Source organism: Syngnathus leptorhynchus, chromosome 1, assembly GCF_054491065.1.
Source record: "Syngnathus leptorhynchus isolate UIUO chromosome 1, UIUO_Slep, whole genome shotgun sequence".
Lineage (NCBI taxonomy): Eukaryota > Metazoa > Chordata > Actinopteri > Syngnathiformes > Syngnathidae > Syngnathus > Syngnathus leptorhynchus.
In genome coordinates, this window is record NC_141195.1 from 9,850,442 (window position 1) to 9,872,555 (window position 22,114).

General features: G+C 42.1%; 2 protein-coding genes and 1 pseudogene across 3 annotated transcripts; 1 reads left to right on the forward strand and 2 right to left on the reverse strand.

The window, feature by feature from the left end:
- Positions 1-1,737: 1,737 nt before the first annotated feature.
- On the reverse strand, positions 1,738-4,350 carry LOC147061870 (neurexophilin-4-like; annotated as a pseudogene).
- Positions 4,351-4,565: 215 nt separating this feature from the next.
- Positions 4,566-9,675, reverse strand: stac3 (SH3 and cysteine rich domain 3). The gene is made up of 13 exons (XM_085910540.1): positions 9,377-9,675; positions 8,793-8,824; positions 8,298-8,376; positions 7,928-8,081; positions 7,746-7,843; positions 7,388-7,448; positions 7,190-7,287; positions 7,028-7,097; positions 6,852-6,901; positions 6,399-6,481; positions 6,220-6,271; positions 5,739-5,876; positions 4,566-5,596 (listed from the first exon to the last, which is right to left on the reverse strand). The coding sequence occupies exons 2-13, from the start codon at positions 8,798-8,800 to the stop codon at positions 5,489-5,491; spliced, it is 999 nt and encodes a 332-aa protein (XP_085766666.1). The 5' UTR covers positions 8,801-8,824; positions 9,377-9,675; the 3' UTR covers positions 4,566-5,488.
- Positions 9,676-10,887: 1,212 nt separating this feature from the next.
- mbd6 (methyl-CpG binding domain protein 6) lies at positions 10,888-21,612 on the forward strand. Of its 2 annotated transcripts, none has more exons than XM_085916900.1 (13): positions 10,888-11,407; positions 12,016-12,240; positions 12,606-12,745; positions 12,824-12,926; positions 13,063-13,234; positions 13,486-15,873; positions 16,044-16,993; positions 17,372-17,480; positions 17,583-17,728; positions 17,922-18,617; positions 19,643-19,695; positions 19,792-19,864; positions 20,190-21,612. In XM_085916900.1, the coding sequence occupies exons 3-13, from the start codon at positions 12,630-12,632 to the stop codon at positions 20,259-20,261; spliced, it is 4,878 nt and encodes a 1,625-aa protein (XP_085773026.1). In that variant the 5' UTR covers positions 10,888-11,407; positions 12,016-12,240; positions 12,606-12,629; the 3' UTR covers positions 20,262-21,612. The 2 variants fall into 2 exon arrangements, with proteins under 2 accessions (XP_085773026.1, XP_085773035.1); XM_085916909.1 differs by having other exon boundaries at positions 10,888-11,102.
- Positions 21,613-22,114: the final 502 nt, after the last annotated feature.

A 22,114-nucleotide genomic window follows, 5' to 3' on the forward strand; every position in this document is an offset into this window, starting at 1 on the left:
TGCTCTCACACATTTATTCACACAAAAAGAGCATTAAAATACGTTTTTTTTTCTTCTTGTCATTCTTTATTATTTGACAAACTTAATTGGCCTTCTCATACACATTCTCTTGTGCATTTAACAAATGCAGATATTTTGACAAGACGTACAGTAGTGTCACCATGCAGCCTCAAAAACTGTTCTCATTATACTTATGCATGCAGACATGGTCAAAAATCCAACTATAGCTTTTATTTAGAAGTAAAATCAAAGTCCACGCTGCACACAGTACAATTGCAGTATAAATCCCAATGCTAGACAGCTATAGGCAACTAGAATGTTTGTCTTGCAAACACAAATAACAAAAACATTTGCATTTGAATGAAATCAGCTTCCGGCTTAAATAAATCCTGAAGAATTGACTAATGCATGTAAAAACGCTTTAAATGAGCTGTCGTGAGAACTCGCCCTCAGAGCAAAACCTTCTGTGAAATCTCACTTGCAAAACTTTCGGTGAGAATGGAACGGCAATTTTTTCCCCCCTCACCATCTCAGTCTGTTTTTGCCACTTGTGTTCATCCTTGCTTTCACCAGGCTTCCTCTGCTGCATCCAACCTGCCAGAGATGTCTCATGCCTTTAAAATCCACATAGCATATGCATGACAACTGTGAGACACTAAAAAAGGACCAGTTGCCATCTTTTCGTGACTCATAACAACTTGAAACTCTTGAATCTTGAAGTGAAGCCACACAAGCAATCATTTATAAAATACCTTGTTGTTGTTTTTTTTTGTAATTACCAAATGACAATCAATAGAATAAATCATAAGCGGCTTATGGCAAAATGTCTCACTCCACTACAAACTAAACACTTTTTGGCTCTTTTGTTGTTGTTTTGCGTGATTGCTCAGCTTGTGTCGTTTGTAAACATGGCGAGCGAGCCTGTGCAAAAAACACTTTCATCACACCAAATAATACACTTTGCACCGGGGGGGGGTTGGAAACAAAAGACTGGAACTAATGGGCCTTTTGAAGTTCTAAACAATCCCCTGAATAAAAGGCAGCTAAAGGCCTAGATGTGTTTTTTCATTGGCGTGCTTATGAAAGATTATGAAAAGTGTAATGGGGAATATGTTTGGGCTTGTTTGTTAGTCGTCTTCTAGTTGTGTGTTGCTTTGTCCAAACTCACAAAATTATTGTTGCGGCATAAATGAAGTGTGTCTCCTTTCATCTTTTGACTTCATTATGTTTCCCAAGCCTTTGTTGTATAATGTATTGGGTTCAAATGTTGACAGAATCTTGAAAAACAAAAGTTGCTTGTGCATTTAGCAACGTGTGCTCTTACAAGAATGAAATAAATGAGTGAATGCAAGCTTTCTCGTGGACTGCAGAGCAGATGATACAACTTCCTTTGAATCATGTGATTTTTGGAATATTTTAATTTGTTCATAGTGGTCAATTAGTACCCCAGGACTTAGTGTATTTTTACACTTCAGTCTAATTTTAGGAAGCAGGTAGAGAAAATGTCTTGGTGTCATATATTAAAAAAATAAATAAAATGTTTTGGATTGTATTAAATCAGATCAATGCACAGGTCACTTTGCTTTAAAAAATATCTCACAATTAATTGTATTGTTCATTTATACATGTGTTTTTTTTCATGTGGACATAAATGACATCGAATGGCCCATTGCACACTGTCTCCATCCAACCTATTTCAGAAACTGAAGTAGTTTTTAATTCTCCACTTAGAACCAATCATCCAAAGTGTTGCTGGTTCTGGTCTGGCTAAAAGTTGCGGTCCGGGCAAACCTTCTGCACTAGCCTGTAATCGGTACCACTGAAGGCGATGAAGATGCAAATCACCTTAAAAGGTTTGGCGCAAATCCATGCTGCCTGCGACTGAGTGTTTTCTGAGTAGCACGTCTGACCGGGGTCATACATACAGGGCTTGGTCTTCTTGGACCGGTTTGTTCTCTGGTACTCGATGCGGCAGTTGAGTTCAGTCGTCACCATTAAGTCCTGCTGCTTCATCTGCTTGTGCCAGTCTGGGGAGGTGGAACTAGTGGATTGAAAGTGGGAAGCCAGGTCTGGTAAGAGTACCGAGTTCCTGGTCTGAATACTTGGAACACTTGGATCCAGAGCCTCCAAGCCAACAGCTTTAGAAGGTGGAACAATGCTAACCGATATGTTCCCTAAATGAGAAGAGTTGTGGCGGAAGTAGACACTGAATGTGCCGTTGATGTGGTCTACGATTTTGCCGGTCACCAGAAGACTGAACTTTAATGTTTTCACATTGAAATAAAAGTCACCCCAGCCCAAAATCTTCTTGGCCTTCGGGGGGACTTTTGAATGAGGTTTGGACTGATGTTGATCGAGTGCCTTGGAGAAGTTCTGTGGCCAGCTGTATGGGCTGAGGGATCCGTGTGCGGGGGATTTGTATTTGGTGGAGATGATTTGTAAGTGCTTGGAAATATGCTTCACCTTCAACGCCGCTCCGACAGCAGCTCCTCTTTCTCCTTCATCTGCTCTCCATTGTTGGTTTGGAAAGTCAGACGCATTGGTTGTTTCTCGGCCCTTTTGAGGAACAACACATGCATGACAAGCCACTTAATGTGATATGTTGGAGCTTATTGCAGTTTCAAATACAAATAAAAAGCAGTGGAACTGAGACAAGAAAATTTGGTTTATTTCAAATTCTGCACTATGTGAATATGAGCTGTAAAAAAATGCTATCTACTGTATTTGGTATTATTGTAACATCCTAATTATTCATTAATTATCCTTGTTTACTACTATTATGTGCTTTGTGGAGCAAGTATATATTTCCTAGAATAGCAATGCTGACAAAAACACTAAGTCATGGCTACCAAATGAATTATGCAAATGCAGTTGTCATTCTGGAGTTCCTCTCATTAAAAACATTTGTAAGTAAAACTTTGGCTAGAGTGTAAGAGACAGGTTTCACTTTTTAATGTATGGAGAGAACGAAGCAAAACTTTTTCGGAGATAACTTCCTAGCAGCCCACGGTGGTTTACGTTCTCTTCGATATTTTGGGAATAAACATCTCCCATGTGGGATGTCATTAAGTGGGATCACCTCCAGCCACCTCGGCCACGTTACCGATTCACATGGGCTTCGTCGCAGGCAGGCTCTGCTGCTATATGCGATGCTCTCACTGAGCCCAATTAGAGTCTAGAATGTGACAACCATGTCAGTGGATCTGTGACGCCAAGCCAGCGCAATGGCTTCGGAGTGAGAGCTATAGTGGATGCCAGCCCAACAATGGGGGGGGATAAACAAGCCTGAGATGTGGAAATGATTTTGCCAATTGTTAGATTGGAAAAAGTTTGTCTTAAGTGATCATATATGCATGGCCACTGGTTTCCAGGCATCTTTTAATGGAGCTTAAATGTCAATGAGGCAAAGTTGTGCCCAGTAGGGGAAAATTTACTGGGGTCAGCAACTTTTTGGAACCTGAGAGCTGACTTCTTCTTGGGTGCTGACCAAAGGATTTGCTTACTGTTAATATCACTGGTTAAGAACAAATTCTAATAAGAGTTGGCTTTATGTGTTCCTAAATGTATTTTTTAAGCTGATTTAAATATTGTCTATACATGATGTACAGTATGTACGTCAGAAATCAGGATTTTTGTTTATGATGTTTATGTTTATGTTTTTGTTCACGATCCAATCTGAGCGTTTATGCTCCGATCATGTTGGCAGATGAACTGATACTTATACATATTTATTGGAGGCCTAATCTGGATCTAAAGATATCCCATTCCGTGCCTTATTTTAAGATTATTTATGCTGCCGTGACGCATAGCGCAAATATGCTACTTGACAACAAAAAATATTAAACCTGTCACTTGCAGTGTAAATCCAGTTTCAGAGGTACATCATCTCGACAAAACCGGGCTCTCACATAAACGATGAAACAAATAAGAATCTAGGCAATCTGTTGATCTAAGTAATATATCTGCATCAGTGAGAGATATTTTTTTAATCATTTGCCAAGAGGCAAAACAATAATGATAGAAAAACACACCAGACTGTCAGAGAGGAGTGTCATTTTTCAGGTATGAAAACATCATATCGGTCAGTTTCAATCACGGATTCTATCACGATTCAATCGAAACCTATTCTTGGTATCATTATGTAAATGTCTCAGGTTGCAAAAAGAACAGTGTACAATATTGTCTTTAACTCTGAAGTATAATAGTCAAGGTTGTTAACTTACAACTGAAGGGAGAAGCCACAGGCAGGTGATGGTCAACTTCAAACCCATGGGCACCATCTTGAACAGCCAAACATCCATTCAGAGAGGAAGAGAGCAAGCTTGACTCAAGAATATGACTTTCACTGAGTTGAAGCCTCCAGACTAGTGAGGACATTCTGCAGCGAGAAGCTGAACCCCCCGCCGCTCTCCCCCGCCACCCCTTTCAAAGTGAGGTGTCCCCCCCCCCCCAAACACACACACGTCTCTGGTGGGCTGTGGTCTGACAGCCACCCACTGTCCTTGCACATTTAAACCACTGCAAGGCTGATAAAGTGGATTCATCCATATAAGAGGATTTGTAAAATCTATACTGACAAGTCAGCTAATGTTATGACAAATCCGTCTGTGTAAAATGGGGAGAAGCCATTGCATTAACAAAAAGTTTGATATTGGAGTAACTTGTGACAACTGATCAACTATCAACATTAAGGACCAACAACCCAATAGGGTACCCTGAGGGATATTACATATATGTACCTTTAGAGTGCCCCTAATTGCACAAGGGTACATGTACCCCCTTCGTGTCATAAATATGTACCCCTAAGGGCTCTTGTCATATAATATGTAGCCCCACCCCCGACCAATACATGTAGTCCAATGTGTAATATGCACTGTTGGTTGATGTTTACCTCAATTTTTCTCAAGTTGTTTGAATAGGTACACTTTCTTTCCTCTCATTTTGAAATACAGCCCTTTATTTTGCAAATGAGAAAACAATATAATGGGACACGTACATAAGTTCAATTCTGTGTTTGTCTGCCGCACACTACTGAGGATGCAGGTTTAAATCTTGTCTTCCTGGCTATGATTGTTCCGGTTTGCTGGCGCATACTAAAAACATGCATGCTATGGCTTTACACAAGGTAAACTAACCCAGAGTTGTAAATGGGAAGAGCATGATTGTTTGTTTAAATGTATGTGACCTAAGATTTTTATTTTTCCAATATTTTTTAATATTATATTTGTGCTCACCGCTCAAGGGCAACTACTACCACTAGGATAGGGGTTGCATAGAAAATGGATGGATGCTTGTTGTTTAATTGTGCCTGGAGTTCTAATTGAAGTATTAAATTGACTGTTCTGGAAAATAAATACCACCAACCACATCTCAAATGACATCATCTCACCATTTGCTAATATTTAAAATATACAGCAGACTCTCGGCCATCTGCACACGTTTTGATATTTCATTATATATACTCTTTCTATATCAATATTCTTTCTTCTTATATCACAGTGATCTCCTGGAGCAGATTGAGGGGGAAGTAGCCCAGTTTGCGTCCAGTGCTGACCTTCAAGTAACCGCCCTTCTCGTCTCCTTTCTTCACTACAATCTGAAAAGGTAGAGCAACAACGCCACGGCCTGGTGATAAGAAGCACTTGCAGCAAAGTCTCTTGGGTTGCACATTTAGCAACATATTCAGGTAGATATTGATTTAATGGCAAGTGAAGAATGCTAAATTGGTCTTTTCCTACCTGGTCTTTCTTCAGTGTGATCTGTCCCATCTCTCTGTTCCCAACAAAAGAGCGTGTGACCTTGTAAACTCTCTCTGATGCACGCACTTTTATGAGGTAGTTGGTAGGGAAATAGCCACTCTTCTCTCCCATCTTTCCCTGGGAAAAAAAGAGAAAGCATTTCATTTCATTAATTCATTTTCTACTGATAATGCATTTTTTTATGGAGTAGATTGTTTTTTTTCTTTGATGCATCCATATGATTTTGTGACTTGGGCAACACAACAGCGTAATGGTTAACCGGGGTGGGGGGCCGCGCAAGGGCACTGGCTCCTTATAAAATATGCTATGAAAATTGACGGATGAATTCTATTACCCCTTTAGTCCTAATGCTTTTTTTTTTTCATTTTTTACTGTCGTCAATTTCATTTTTCTGCTGTGTTTTCGGTCATTCGTCACCCATTGTATGTATATAAAGGTGAATTGAAGGAGTTGACCTCACCCTCCACCACTCTTCATTGGAGTCATCCAGGACTGTGATGCGATCACCAGGGCTAGGATGAAACAGGCAAGATATCAGCCTCTTTGTTGTAGATGCACATTGATATTTTATCATATGTCATTCATTTGCAGAGGATAGTTGAATGACAGGTCAATATGTTGATGTTTTGTCATACTTACTGAAAGTCCAGATCATCCTTTTCTATGGCCTTGAAGCGGTAGAGAGCCAAGTAGTAGTGCGACTGGGAGAAGGTTCCTTTTTGCTGTTTAAAAAAAGAAAAGAAAAAAAAAGCACAATTGATACGCGTTGAAAAAAAAAAAAAGATAGCCTAAATGAATAAATACACACAAAATGTCTTCATGGCCAGGAATGACAAGGAAAACAAGTTTGTTTCAAAAATGTTTGAACTGGCAGAGATTCTGACCCAGATCTTTAAACTGAGACATACGAACTAACCACTAGTCCACCATGCTGCTCTTAAATCTACTAACATGTATACAGCTTGCAGTTGTATCTTTATTTAAAAAATATATGATTAGTAAACTCACCATTCCACAAAAATGCAAACTCCCAGGTGAATCCAGAAACATTTAAATTAGAAAAATGAACATTTACTAAAGCATTTAGCTTACCTTGTCATCTGCTTTTTCTCCTCCTTTCTCTTTCTTCTCTTCAGGCTTGCCTGTGTAACAACCAAACAACAGATTCATTCCATGAAAGTTTTGTCACTCTGATCAATTCCATGCTGAGTCCCATGTATAAAAGTGGATATGATGTGACCTCATCTGGGACCTTGTTTTTTTTGTACCTTCTCCTCCATCCTCGTTTTCTTTTGGTTGTTGATTCTCATCTTCTTCTTCCTCCATCATCATCATCATCTTGAGGAAAAAGAAAGAGCTGTTTTCCTTGTATTACCACCGCTATGTTATTAACTGAAAATCATTTCATACTCATAAAACAGGTCACTTACATTTTTCTTATCATTTTCATTCTTTTTGCGTTCTTTATTGGCCATGATGACACCCACCCTTAGGGTATCAAAGACCGGGTCATTCCGATTTGGGTTGTCTGGTTGATGATAGTTATCCAGGTCGTGCAACAAAGAGACAAAAATCAAAACCTCAAAATGATCACAGGCATTTTATAGTTTAACTTGAGGAAAACCCACTTGAATCGGGTTGGTCGCTGCTATACAGAGGGGAACTGTAGGCCCGTCTGAAGCCAGGAGGCTACAGAGACAAAATGTACAATTTCATCATTGTTGTATTTAGAAATAACAAGTGTAAAAATGGCAGACTAAAGATAACGTTCACACTTACAAACACGACTATGGGCAATTTAGAGTGCTCAGTCGGCCTACCATGTATGTTTTTACAATGTGGGAGTAAAGATAATGAAAAAATTTCAAAAAAATATTTGGATCCAGATGGTTTTATTTTGTGCAGCCGCTTGATGACTGTAATGTGCTTTCTGTTCAATTCTATTCCATGTGATTTACAATCAAGACACAAACAAGAGACACTCACTATTTTGCCAAAGCACTTCTGGAACTCCACATAGGACTGGCATGAATGGTGGATGTTGGTCTTGCAGTTTTTACACCTCAGAGCAAACTTGTTGTTCACTGTAAGATTAGCAAATCGAGTTAGAGATACACCTGAGCTTTAAAAGAGAGTAATTGAAATTGTCATGATTTGTCTTTACATACAGACTATCATGCGAGCGCAGACATCACAGAACTTGGGCTTCTTGCAGTAGTGGTCCTTGAACTTGTGGGGTTTGTCATTGACACGGATGACAGGTGGGGGAGGTTCTGGTTCCTTCTCCTCTACCTCAACTTCTTCCTCATATATAAAGTACACCTGCAGACCACACAAGAAGTTGGATCATGTGGCTCCAAATGATAGAGAAATGTGTTATTTTCTGAATGCCTTCTAGGATTAAGTTCTTTTAATGTGGCAGTACAAATAGTGCCAGTGCTTTTTGGAGTTGACACCACCCTGCGTTCCTGTCTATTTTCGAGCGGGCGCCCCTGTTGACTTTGTTGGCTTAGCACAAGCGATGACTGTTTCACTCACCGTGTCTCCATCCTCCTTCACAAAATTGTCAGGAACGGGAGGATTGTCATGAATATCCAACGAGTTTTTGTCATCTTCCCTGGTAGATGAGACAAAACACGGTCTTGGGAACAGTATTTAAATTTTGAATATTCACTGCAACTTTGCAAATTCTGTTTTAAAGATTTGTCTAAGTGAATGGAAAAAAAAGAATACTTTTTCATGACATGGTGCAGAAAAACCCAGAAAGGCATCAATTTGCAGGCTTTATTTCTATATTTTTTGTTTTTATTTTTCATTTCTTCATACAATGATTAGTACTAAACCTCTCACATGGGCATGCTAAATCTTCTCATATGACCAAAAAGCTGTATTAGCAGCACATCTGAATAGGTTAAATATATTTTAAGTATTCTTGTGACTAGAAAGACAGCTAAATAGAAGCTATAGGCAAACAAGGATGCTTTTTTTCCCATGGTAATTGTACCCCAGATAGATTCCTGGAAGGATACTCACTGGTCCATTTTGATGTGTTACCACTGCTACACCTAAAATGATAGACAGTAGATATATTTAATATCATATTTCGGTTGTTGTTGTTGTCATTATTATCCTTATTATCATTTGACCTTGCAAATATAGGAAGTCTATATGTATTAAATTCTATATAATAATATATCTAGTACAAATACAGTCCAATTTATTGAAAGATAGCACAAGATAGCACACTACTACTCCAAGTACAATTACTACTTCTACTACTACTAAGAATATTAATCAAATATGGTAATATACTTTATTTTAAAGAACATTTCAAACCACAAAATCAACTTACAAAGTAGCAACAAATGATATGACAGACAAAAACAATGTTAGATGTGTTTCATTCAAGTTGAACATGCACGTTATCCATGAGACATAAGTTCACACTGCACTTGCGCCCTTGACCTAAACCATTCTAGGCTACTGAAATTGAATCTCACCACTGCCAAAGTTGGCACATGGTTGTCAAGGTAAAAGCAAGTGGTAAAAATGTATCATTGTGTTGCTGTTTAATTTGTAACAGTCATCTCATGTAAAACAAGCCGAGACATGCATACCTTTTTGTGGAAAGTCACAGCAGATGATTGTGCTCGTTCTGTTCACGAGTAAATCCTTCAGCTGCTGCCACTAGTGTTTTGTATGGGGGGCGTCAGTGGATCAGAGTCCGATAACCCAGCTGACTAAGCAATGCCTTCTCTTGGCCAATGCTTTGCATGTCTTTAGTTTGCTTTAGGTGATTTCCAAAATGATTCCCCAAGTCCTCATGTGAGTTGATGGCTGGCTATGGCATTGAATGTGTTTGAATGTTTATCCAAATGCCAAGCTGAGCACTCAGGTGTCAGAATGACTGTTTGGGACAGCTGTGGACCTCAAACCGTGGTCCTAGGATGAAGAGAAATTAGATACCTTGTGTACCCTTCCGTCTTTGTCACATGTCTCATTTAACCTTTTCCACTTTTTTTGAAATAACCAAACCCACAAACATATGTATATTTAATACTCAAGGCAATGGCAAAAATGTTTAATGTGCAAAGGTGACAGATAGGTACAACACCGGACAATGTTTATTTACCTGAACAGCAATCGGAAAATACGTCCAAATAGGACAAGTGCATTTATTTCATAATCAATAAATACAAACTATACATTGGCTGTGTGTGTGTGTGTGTGTGTGTGTGTGTGTGTGTGTGTGTGTGTGTGTGTGTGTGTGCGCGTGTGTGTGCGTGTGTGTGTGCGTGCGTGCGTGTGCGTGCGCGTACGCGCGTGCGCGTACCATTTCAATTATGCGTGTTTGTTTCACATCAACAAAATATTGGAGCAAGGTATTCTATAGAAAAGACAATTCACCCAACTATATTAATTATTGTGAGAAATCAATAGCATCAACGTTTTCACATAAATGAATATCACAAATAATAGAGAAGTAGCTTTCACTTTGAGAAAAAATCAGTGATGCTGCTGTATTGCATATTAATAGACTATAATATAACTAATATACTAATTATTCTTAATAAGGATTACCACACTATTATTAATAAACAATTGAATCAAAACATATTTAACTGAAGAAATACCGGTTCAGCACAAACACAAGCGGGGATTCGACTGGAAAAAACGGCTGCTTGTTAGCATTTTTTCCCCAACTTAAATAAAACAACATTTTAATATATAGACGTATTTATAATAGAAATGCTGGCATTGTCAACTGGGTCGACACGGCTATTTCACAGGACTGTAGCGCCATCCCTGTTTGGATTGTGCACGTTCTAATTTCAACAGGAATAATAAAAACTGAAATAATGACAAAAGAAAATTACATAACGGGACTGTATTATATAATATTTTAAAATGCGTATTATCTTAAATATTAAGATGAATATTAATATTAATTTACTATTAATATGATAATTTTCCCCTATATGTGAGCACGATGACTTGTGACCTGCCTGAAGCGCTGTTTTTATTTTTAACTGCATGAACCATGTCCATGGAAGCTGACAAAGCTCCCATTGCATGTTGGGTACAGTACTCCTCGAGCGCACAGTGCGCATGCGCGTGGGCAAACTCCTTTTTTTTTTTTTTTTTTTTGCTGGGAATCTAAAATAAAAAAACAAAAACAAAAAACAAGGCAACCGTGAATTTTGGATTACATGGCTCGCGATGATTATTGGAATATATCTGCATGCAAGACGGCCTAGAAGTACGAAGACGAAAACAACGTCTTGGATAAGTCTGAACCGGCAGCGGGACAGCCTCTACTCTTGTCGGGACACTCCAAATCAAGTAAATTCAGTCAGTTAGCTCGGCTTCGCTAACCCCTCTGAGTTAGCCTTAGCCCCCGTTACCCAGGGCGCAGTCAAACTGCGGCGTTATTGCCCTTTGTCTGTAAATTGAACTTGCGCACGTTGTTCACACGTTGGCCGCTCGTTGCGCGACTACGCGAGCAACGCAGGGAGTGTTTCTTTATGTTTATGTCAACGTTGTATCCGTCCAAAAGCATTCATTAGCTAGCCAGCTAACTTGATTCTCCCGCGAGCCAGAAAAGACTTCAAAACTTCGCCAACACAGAGATCCCAACGCCAAGAAAGGTGCATACATTCACCCCGCCTATCCCCGCAACCTTTTTACCCTTCGTTGGGCAATCTTATTTGACGTATTTATAAGAGTGTGTGTCTCGCCCAGTTGCGCGTGGGGTTTGTTGCATATTGTCGTGGCTAATGTGCAAGAGTTGAGTGCGCCTGACAGCTGTCACGACAACACTACAAAGTGGACGCGGTTGCTAGCTTAGCTCTTAGCCTAGCATTGTAGCCTGCCGTGTCAATCGCGGTGTTTAGATTCTGTTTTGACCATGATTCGTCAATTCTTACATGCATTACTTCATCGTTACATTATTCCACATGCTAGGCATTTGTAGCCGTGCTTGCTTTCCTAAAGCGTGTGCACTAGTTGTTGCATATTTATCTTAGATATGCAGATGGACACCCACTAAAACATAGGCCTATATTTTAACACACCCTCCTATCTAAAAGTAGCGGCAGCATGTGATGAACTTTCGATGTAGTTCTCCTTGTGAGGACAGTGTATTTCATCTCCAAATCTCTGATCCAAGTTAATCGTATATTGAGAAATCTTGTAAGTGGTCCGCTACTGTGGGACTTCCCATATTACATAATCCACCTCCACGTTTCTGTTGCAGGATCATCATCCTCATCTCAGCTCCTCCTCGGACGTTAACTGAATAAACATCTGCAGCGTTCATCCTTCTGAGCAGAGCAGAGCAGAGGATCGGCCTGGTTGTTGGGAACACTTTGGACATTGAGTCAGTTTAACTGGCAGTCTGTGTGCTTCTAACCCACCAGCATGTTCATCCAACAGTCAATACCCTAGCCAAACCTGAGCCTGGCTTCCCAAAGATGACAAGGTATTCTTATTTATATCTTCTTATAAGTAAGATGATCATCTTTTCTGTTTATTTATACGTATTATTTGATTTCAGGCGGTGTAGTGATATATATATATATATATATATATATATATACACTACACCGCCTGAAATCACGGTTTTGAGCTTGTTTGATGATTTCCCGAATTGGATGGGTGGATGGTTTTAAAACAACTATTTAATGTTACTTTAACTGTAATATATTGCAGAGACACTGGGTCGTGACGACACTCAATCAAACAATAAAAAAAGATACCCATGTTTTTGGTTAAGACAAAAAGTGCTTAAAAGATGTTTGACTGCAGCTTCAACCATAAAAGAATTTCTTTTGTGTGTGGGGCAAGCCGCTGGCAGGCTGCATCTACAGAATGATGGGAGGAAGTGACACTGGCAGTGGGGACAAGGATGGGGTGGTCACCGCTGCCATACACGTCCCCATCGGCTGGCAAAGGAGAGTGCATTGCGGCCAGGTGGCATATGTCAGGTGCGTTGATGATGCTGATTCAACCATGAAGAAAGAGATTAACCCCAAAACTATGTGTATATACGTTTGTTTCTGTAGTCCCAGTGGTACTTCTCTATCCTCCCTGGATGAGGTGAAGGCCTATCTGTTGACTGATGGCACCTGTAAATGTGGTCTGGAGTGTCCGCTTGTCATCAACAAGGTAAATCTGTTTGCTCGCGCAGTCATCAGTCTATCGAAATGTGACATTGAAGAGAATTTTCAACTTCCAGAGAATATCGTTTTGCGTCAGTACAACATGGTGTCTCGTTTATTTCTTTTGTTTTTACCTCCAACAGGTTTTCAACTTTACTTTGGGGGTAAAGGTAGAGCAGCACAAGCAGCCCATCGGCAAAGCGGAGCAGGACATGACCAAACTGTGCAACCATCGGAGGAAAGTGGTGGCGATGGCTGCTCTGTGTCGCAGTATGCAGGCGTCACAGATGCCCTTTGCTAACCTTCATCACCCTGGTAAGACCTCTGTAACCTCCTGTAAGCCATGCAGACAGTCGTCGTAAAAGCCAAATTGATTTAGCAGATGTATAAATACTGGTAGCAACACGCTAATGGTGAACTCTTAAGTGTGGATTTATATCTTAGCATCATTACTTATTGACATTTTGTCTTGATGGGCATATGAGAGGGACGTTTGGAAGTTGTCATGAGAAAGCAACAATATTTTGTCATTTTCAACCATCTTTTTTTTTTTTCTTTTCTTTCAGAAGGGAGCAAGGGAATGGGCAATTGCAACCCAAAGAGAGCTCCTGTTGAGCGGGAAGAAGAGGAGAAAGGCATTTACCACCCCAAATTTCATCCAGCTCCTGCACAACCTCAGAATAATGCACACCCTAATACCTGTGCCAGCCCCAGTTCCTCTCACAAGTTTATTTATCCTTATAATGGCTCCTCCCCAGGTCCTCACACAGGCGCAAACTCTCACCATCCACTTGATGCTTTTCGAAGGCTTCATCCTCCTCCACCTCCTCAAACTGTGCCCTATACCACTTCCAGCAGCCCCCCATTCTCTTCTTACCATGTTGCCCAAAGGTCACCCCGCACACTCACTCCTCAAAATGTTAGTCAAGGTCAAAAACTGCCACAAACTCCTGAAACTCCTTCCTCCCCTCTCCTAAGGCCCCAACCTTCACCTCCTTGCTCCTCTCCTAAAAGCTTCATCATGGGGAGCAGAGTATCACAGACTCAAGCGCAGCATCCCTATGGGGTCATAGGTGGAGGCTCTCCCCTCTCACCCACTCCCATCCTCTCTCAGTCTGTCCATAACATGAATTGCGTGTCTCTTCAGCAGCGGTCCCACCACCCTTCGGCCTCCCCTTCTTATGTCTGTGATCAGGGTGGAAGCTCCACTGCGGTAGCTGAAGGACTGATGGCGAGTAATTTGTCACGGAGGAGGAAGTCCTGCTCTTCCTCTCCACACTCCCCTCTGCCTTGTGGTTCACCAAACCCCGCCCCTCACATCTTCAAGTTTAAGCTGGAGGACATCTTGGAGCAGTTCAAGAACTCTGGCAACAGTAGCACTAATAATAACCACCACCTCCCAAACTCGACCAACCCCAACATATTGACTAACCAAAGCAGTCACAGTCCTCTTACTCCCCCTCGGAAACCCTCAAAGAGTGCAGCGAGTCCCAGCACAGTAGCGCCAGCTTTTGGGTTGAACTCTGCAGGGATTTCCAGCACTACTCTGGGGGCTTTTTTAAACCACCACAGTCACCAGGGCGAGCTGTCGTCCTCAACGTCTTTTCCCGCAAGCAGTCTGCTCTCTGCGGCTGCTAAAGCTCAGCTGGCTAGCCAGGTAACCCAAGGCCAGGGCTCAAATGTGGCTTGCAGCCAAACAAGCGTGTCCTCTTCCTCGGAAATCTTGACTGAGGCACAGCAAAAACAGTCAACAAAGGTAACAAACAGCACTTTAAAGAATTGCCACCTTGCTTCCCCTACAACTGCCTCTAGGCCTCACTATCCCTGTCTAGCAGCAGCCTCTTCTGTCCTCTTTCCTTCATCCCACTCCCTGGCCCAGTCCCTGGCGTCTTCCTTGCCCCAGTTGCCTCCTAAAACAGAACAAAATGCATCGCACAGAAAGAGGCGACGGCGATCTCCCACTGTTCTCAACATGATCAAAGACACCCAGCCGCTGGCCAACGGGCCGCAGAGGACCTCGCCTGGAGACTCTGCTTCTGCTACTGCTATGAACTTATCATCTTCGGCTTTTCCTCGCCCAGCATCTGCCTCAGATATGCAGAACCCAAGTAGCGTCACCTCCGAGCACCACCATCATTTGGCGCCAGGGCAGACGTCCAAGTTCCTGATTTCCAAACAGGCGGCACATCTCTCCGGAACTCCTCGAGAGTTAGAGTCCTTGGATATCACTCCGGCACCAACACCCCTTAGTTTGGATCCTCCAACCCAGCCCCTCTCTGCTCTGCTGCACTTACTCAGTGTTCAGAATGCTCAGGCCGCAGCTTCTGCCTCCAACGCTGCTCCAGCTCATTTGGGATCTTTGACTGTTGAAGGGGGCGGACACACTAAGTCACAAAGCCCTAAACTTTCACCCTCTTCTATAAATTCTCATTCTAACCACCCGCATCCTCGGTCACCATGCCGAACCAGTAACACTAATACAATACCTTTGGTTCCAGAGATGCTTTCTCCCCCTCACACCCCTACTCATTTCAGATCAGTGCAGTCTCAGTCTATGGAATTAAGTCCTCGACAAAAACATTCTTCGACACGTTCAAATTTAGCTTTACCCAGCAGCAACAGCAGCTGCAGCCCATCTGTACACGTGGCTGCTACTCCACTGGACAGGCATCATCCAAGTGAGAATCACATTCCAGCAACTGACACTGTTTCCCGGGTACTTTCGCCCGACGCTTCGCCGCAGAGCATGATCAGTAACGACATGTCAACAGCAGACCCGAGTCACGCACAAGGCATTGTGTCTGCGGCGTTACCCACCTCACCAAAACCTCTTGATCTTAGCAATCACGTTCTAGCCCTCCTTGCAGCATCCTCCACTGTACGGCAGGAGGAACGCAGCTCGGCTGACCATACAACCGATGTAGTGATGTTTTCCCAAGAAAATCACAATGCAGGTGAATAATGCTGGTGTCATCATGTTATTTGTTAATGTAAGGAGTTGCAAGTTTGGCAACATTTGAGCCCTTTCTTTTACTTGTGTAACTTGTTTTCTTGAGTACAGCTTTGATGTTATATCAGATAAACATTTGTTGATTCATATTTTTGCCCGTTGTTTTTTTTGCAGGTTCCGGTGACTCTGGACGCGGCGGCGACTTGAAGAACTCCACCTCAACGAAACCTCTGACACCCACTAGTTCCGAGGTCGTCGGCTCCTCTCAGCTTGGGGAGGACAGTCTTCAGACTTCTTTACCTCTGGCAGAGGCCTTCCCTTTCATGAACCAAGAGCAGCTACTTCAGCTGCTGTCTTCCACAGGAGGCCTGCCATCCATCTTGGACCCTACGGTCCTTTCCTCATTACAGCTCGGAGGGCTGTGGTTGGGTGGGCAAAATGCACAGGTGCCACCTTCCGCTGCTGCAACACAAAACCTTGGTGAGCAGCAGTCCTTAATGATACAACCAGAGACACAGCAGCAGAGCCAGGATCAGCAACAGAAGCAGCAGCAACAACAACTAAATTGTAATCCTCTCTTTCCGTTGTTGCCCCTGTTGAGCGGCATGCAAGGGGACTTACCTCTCAATCTAGTGGGCCTTCCAAACCCAATCCCACCTCCAACCTCAGCCTCTGCCACAGGACAGGAATCTGATTTGGGGCTTACAGAAAAACCAAGTCTTCAAGCTCTGCTTATGGCGTCTTTGCTGTTTGGGCAACACCAGGCGCCTTTGTTACCCTTATCTGGACTGAGTCAGCTGGGTCAGGTCAGCTTGGAGGTTCCTCTTCAGCAACCGCCACAGATCCCTGCCACCTTGGAGGGCCTCACGTTGGACAAGGCCGCTGCTCTTCTGGATCCATCAACTCTTCACGGGTCGGGGATTCTGGAAGTCATGCAGGGCCTTCCCCTCCCGCCTGCAGTGGAGGGGTCTATTCAAGCTCTGCAGTCTCTGCTGCTTCCTACTGCCCTTCCTCCTCATCCAGCGACCTTCCTGCCTTTAAGCCCCGCCCTCCTCACAGCTGCCCTCAATGCAGCAGATCTATCCCACACCCAGTTAACTCCTGTTCAGCATACCCAACCTCAGGTAGGCTCCTCGTCTCCTTAGATTCTTTCCTCTAACCTTGTCATAGATTCCTTGGGTAAACTCTGTTTCTGTCCGCATTGCTTTCATTAGCTCTCGACATACTTTTAGTGTTACATAGGTTTTGCACGATCAGTATTTTGGAGGCTGATGCGCAAGTTAAAAAAAAAAAAAGCAATACCCCATCACAAAATGGAGCAATATGTCGATTTAAACTTTGTTTCATGAGTGTGCGCGTGTGTGTATAATTAACCAATTCAAAAACAAAAGTCTAAATCAGAAAGACAATGTAGAACATTTTCAAACTCTTACAACACTTATGCATACATATAAATCTTAGGTTTGCCTCAGACTTCTAATCTATGCATTGCTATCCTACAGGAATTGTCTGACGCTGGTGTGGACACCCTCATCCCTCTTTCTCTCCAAGGCAAGGAAAACCACATTCTCCAGCAATTGCTTCCCACCTTGCTTAACCCTGCTGTGTTAGGTGAGTTTGTGAACAGCATCGAACGTCTGACGCTCCATTTCCCATGGCACTTAAAGCTGACAGCCAACACGTGTGTTATGTTTGTAACGCTGCTTTTTATAGGAGACATTTCTGGTATCGCCGGGCTCCATAACATGGTGGGTATTGGAGCCGGTTCCATCCTCCTACCCTCGGTTCAGGCCTCATCTTTGGGCATGCCTCTCCTGCAAGGTCCCGATGGGACCATCAACTTGCTCAACAACATTCAGGTAAGTAATTCTCACATTTTACCTGCACGATATGGCAATCAACCTCGACCAGACTGTACAGTCGATAAATGTCGGTATCGTTGTGAGTTAGAATTTTAAAATGACAATTGGTAAAACCATACAGTTTGACAAACTTTACCCACTGTGTTCACACGGTTAATATCAACTTCGATTTTTGTTTTTCTCCCTTAAGCTGAATCTTGCACCATCCTCCGAGGAAGAGAAGTCAGACTCGTTGCAGGAAACACAAAGCCCCACCCCTGACAGTGACATTCCAGCCTCTCAGATTTCTCCTGAAGAGATTGCTAATCCGGCTCCAACGCCTGTCCAAGAACCTAGCCGACCCCCACAGCGAGCGTCCGACGACAGGCCCGTCATCGACCCCTACACATCGTTCATGGATACAATTTACACATCTTTCCTTCAAATTAACGCTAAAGAGCAGGAAGATGGGGTCCGCTCTGGGCCATCTGACCCAACATCACCTTTCTGTGCCTTACCACCTGTCACTTTCCCCATGGAGCACCACACACTCTCCACAACTGCCCCAGCTCAGCACCAGGCGAATGCTCCGGTCTCCCTCAGCCCAAGGCGGGCTTGCTCCTTGCGAAACCCAGACTTGTCCCGCCTCAGCTTGGAAGCGGCAGCCCATTCTCCAGCCCAGGGTACGCCCAAACCCACCGAGGATGTCGCCACATCGCCTTTACAAAGAAAAGCAGTCATGGTAGAGGGACAAACTCATCCAGAGGCTTCCATATACTTGGAGGAAGCGAAGACGGATTGCACCAGTGTGGAGAGACAGACGGATTATCTGAGTCCCAGGGATGGTTGCAGTGGGAGGCCTCGTGAGGATACACCAGGAACAATGCTGCACAGTGAACAGGGAAGGGTGAGTGTCTGCCGTTTCCCTTTTTAGTTCAGCATGTTGTCAAAATGAGGTGGTGGGGCTTCATCTTTTTTATGTGGAACTTATTCTCGGCTATTTGCTGAAAGTCATTCAATTGCGTTTGTGGCGCTCATTCTGTTATACTCCTTATATGCCACAAGATGATGACAGCATCCTGCCCCTGGCTAATGGAAACGTACAGTAGTCAAGTTAGTACAGTTGTTATCTTAAAGTTGCTTACACTAGCAACATTTGAGAAATATTGGCCATTTTTGGGAAATTATCACTGATCACGCTCAGAACTTTAGATTTTTGTAACTGACTATATACTACACACATTGACTGTAGGAGTCGATTTTCACACCCGTCCCATCCCACCCACAGAAAAAATCCATTCTGTCCCAGTCTGAGACCATAGTTGGAAAAAAAAAAATATTGTGTCCCGTTCCATCTGAAAACAATGCCCCACCCCTGTGCTGCTTCCCTGACTCACACTCCCGTACCGCTCCTATGTTATATAATAATAATAATAATAATAATAATAAAAATGTTCAACCTGTGCTGTCCCAATCCCTTGATTAAAAGTAAAGTTGACTCATCTCATGGGAACTCCACAGGGTTCATGAAAAAAAATCAGCATTTAGTTGACACGCACAAATAAATGGGTTCAAATAAATGGCTTTTAAAGGCACTGTTTGGAGTGTCAAGCAAGATTTTAACGTAGCCTTTCCTATGAGTCTTTGAGACCCAAAGAATTGGCAACATTGCTATTATCCTGAAAGTGAGGTCAATATTCCAATATAGCTCAGCAAATAAGTCAGAAAACCTGTCAACTACACAACTTTGCTTTTTCTCTATTGAATATTTCAATACTCACTACCACTATCCTAATCCTTAATGAGCACCAAGAAAATTATGACAGATTACATATATGTTGATGATTTAAGCATTGCAATCAACTAATGGCTCGTAATGGTGGCTTTTACGTCCTTGACCAATGATGTCATTATGATGCATTTTTCACCAAGGAACAATCAGGAACTGTCTCTGGAGCCCGCCGAGGGAGAAAAAGAAAACAAACGTAAGTTGCTTTGTCAGCAGTTCTTTAGCTGAGTCTTTTTTTTCTATATTTTTTTTAACATGTCAAAGTCTCACTGTTTTATATTTTGTGCATCAGGCTGCAGAATGTGTTGGAGGACTTCAGAGACGTAGACGCTACAGCACTCGAAGAAACAAAGGCTACTACTACGGTATGAGTCATTTTTTCCTGGAAGTGGCAGCAGCACAAGAGATGCATAATAAATTAATGAAAACATTGCGTCATTAAACCTGACATCTTTCTCAATGTGTAAACAAATACAATCGATAAACCAGTGACGCGGCTATATCCAGTCCAAATATTTCTCAAAACGTCCAAATTAAGATGTTGTGTAAATAGTAACTCAAAACAAAACAATATTTGCACTCCCCTCACTGTTCCTTTATTTATTGTTTAAAGTGATAACCATTCAGCTACTCAGGTTAATGTACAGGTCAACCTTGAATAGCTTTTGTCTGTCCTTCGTTCTGTTGCAGACAGCCCTGTTGAAGCCCGACACATCAGTCCGAGGCCGGAGGAGACGAGGGGCAAGGTCTCAGAGGCAGTGATTGGTGGAGGGAGCTGTCAATCACAGCTGTTCACCAATCACAGACATTATCTCCTGGCCCCTCCCTGCACTCGCACACTCATGTCACCTATGTTTGTTTTGTTGTTTTTCTTCATACTCAGTCAACTGCACTAATGCTGTTCATGTTAACAAATGCCATGAAGACAGGTGGAAAATAAAGCATAGGACGAGCTCCGATCAGGGGAAAAAAAATAATAATTTAATAGAAAGTTAAAAAAGTGACTATTTTCTCACTCTTAGGTCTAGTTCACACGCTAATGGTTGTGTTTGGTGTGATCACAGCTCTCTTCATGATGTTAGCGTCATATCATTTTACCCAGAATAACAAGTGTACTGTTCTCATTTATGTGTTACTGTGAGTCACAATGAAGCCCGTCTACTTGAACCATGCTCTCTGTGGAAAGTGTGTATGTCATTGTATGTATGTGCGTGTGTGTCTTTTTTAATAATGTTGATTGTGTAGGACAACAGTGCTATTGCTGAGCCCCTCACTTTCCGGCCGTGCTTTAGTTGGAATTCTGGTCATGCCATGAATGAGACCCTCTGTTCAAACACAGAAAGGACTCGGTAAGGCACCCTCCAAATGTTTTCAGATGGTGCTGGTAACTTACAGGTATGATTTTATTTTTCCTTCATATAAAGCCACCGTAATTGGGTTTCTTACTTCCTCCCTTTAGTATACAGCCATTCGTCATGTAGCCCCTCCATCATGAACATGATGGGGATTCTTAAAAGCCAGAGCTGTGATATCTAATGTGGGTTTGATGAGTTTTTGTCGAACTGTAGATTATGAAATGATATCCTCACACTACCCTCCCCTCAAAATACTAGCATCTCTTGCTGTATTGAACAAAAAAAAAAAAGCAAATTATGCAATTTCTTTACACTTGGAGATTTGTATATATGTACAGTTAATGTGTTTTATTATGATTTTATATGGTTTAGAGAAAAGAGATGAGTGCAAACAATTGTGAATTTTTCTGGGAGTACTTTTCTCATTCTACCCCCTGGCTTTCAATACTTATGTTTAAAAAAATGATTAAATTGTGGGCTGTAGCTTTCTTTTTTATATGGGAGTCTTTTTTATTTAATATTAAAACTATTTACAGAAAATCTACTCTTGGGTTCATTTAATTTTTACATTCATGTAAAGCGGGGTAACCCATTCATGCTCACCGTTTAACATCCAAACCAATTTGAAATGTAATCGACTTCGTAGTCATTGTATGTCATTGCTTCAATCCGCTTTCCTTTTCGACAAGTCATGTAAAACACTGTGAAATGAAGTTGTATTGAATGTTAATCATGCACTTGCCAAAATAAATTTAAAAAAAATCTGATCGAGATGGCCATCACGCAAAAGGGGAAGAAAAAACTCCCGACAAAAGTTTAAAAACATGGAATCTGGTAACCACATTAAATGAGCACATGTCGCAATCATAAGTTATATTTTTCTTGCTGATGTTTTTCAATGCAGCATTTTTTGCCTGGAAACATTGTTGTGACATTTCGTATTGCCAATCTTCAATCCTGGCTTCAAGATGAATGCTGATGACGTGTCGCTGTGTCATTCCTTCTGCTGGTTATGTTTTCCCCAGAGGATGAAGAGAAGCTGCAGCCGTTGCGGGAGCAGGATGCTGAGCCATAGCTGAACAATGATGGTGAGGTGGGTACCACCGTAGACACTGCCTTAAGGTGGTTGACCGGTAGCTGCGATGCACCAGTGAATCCACCATATTGGATGTGGCAGATCTGCCCATAAACAATGCAAGTCAATGTACGATCATCAAACAACCTGCAAAGTGCTATAAATAGTTAGCACCCACAAGTTAG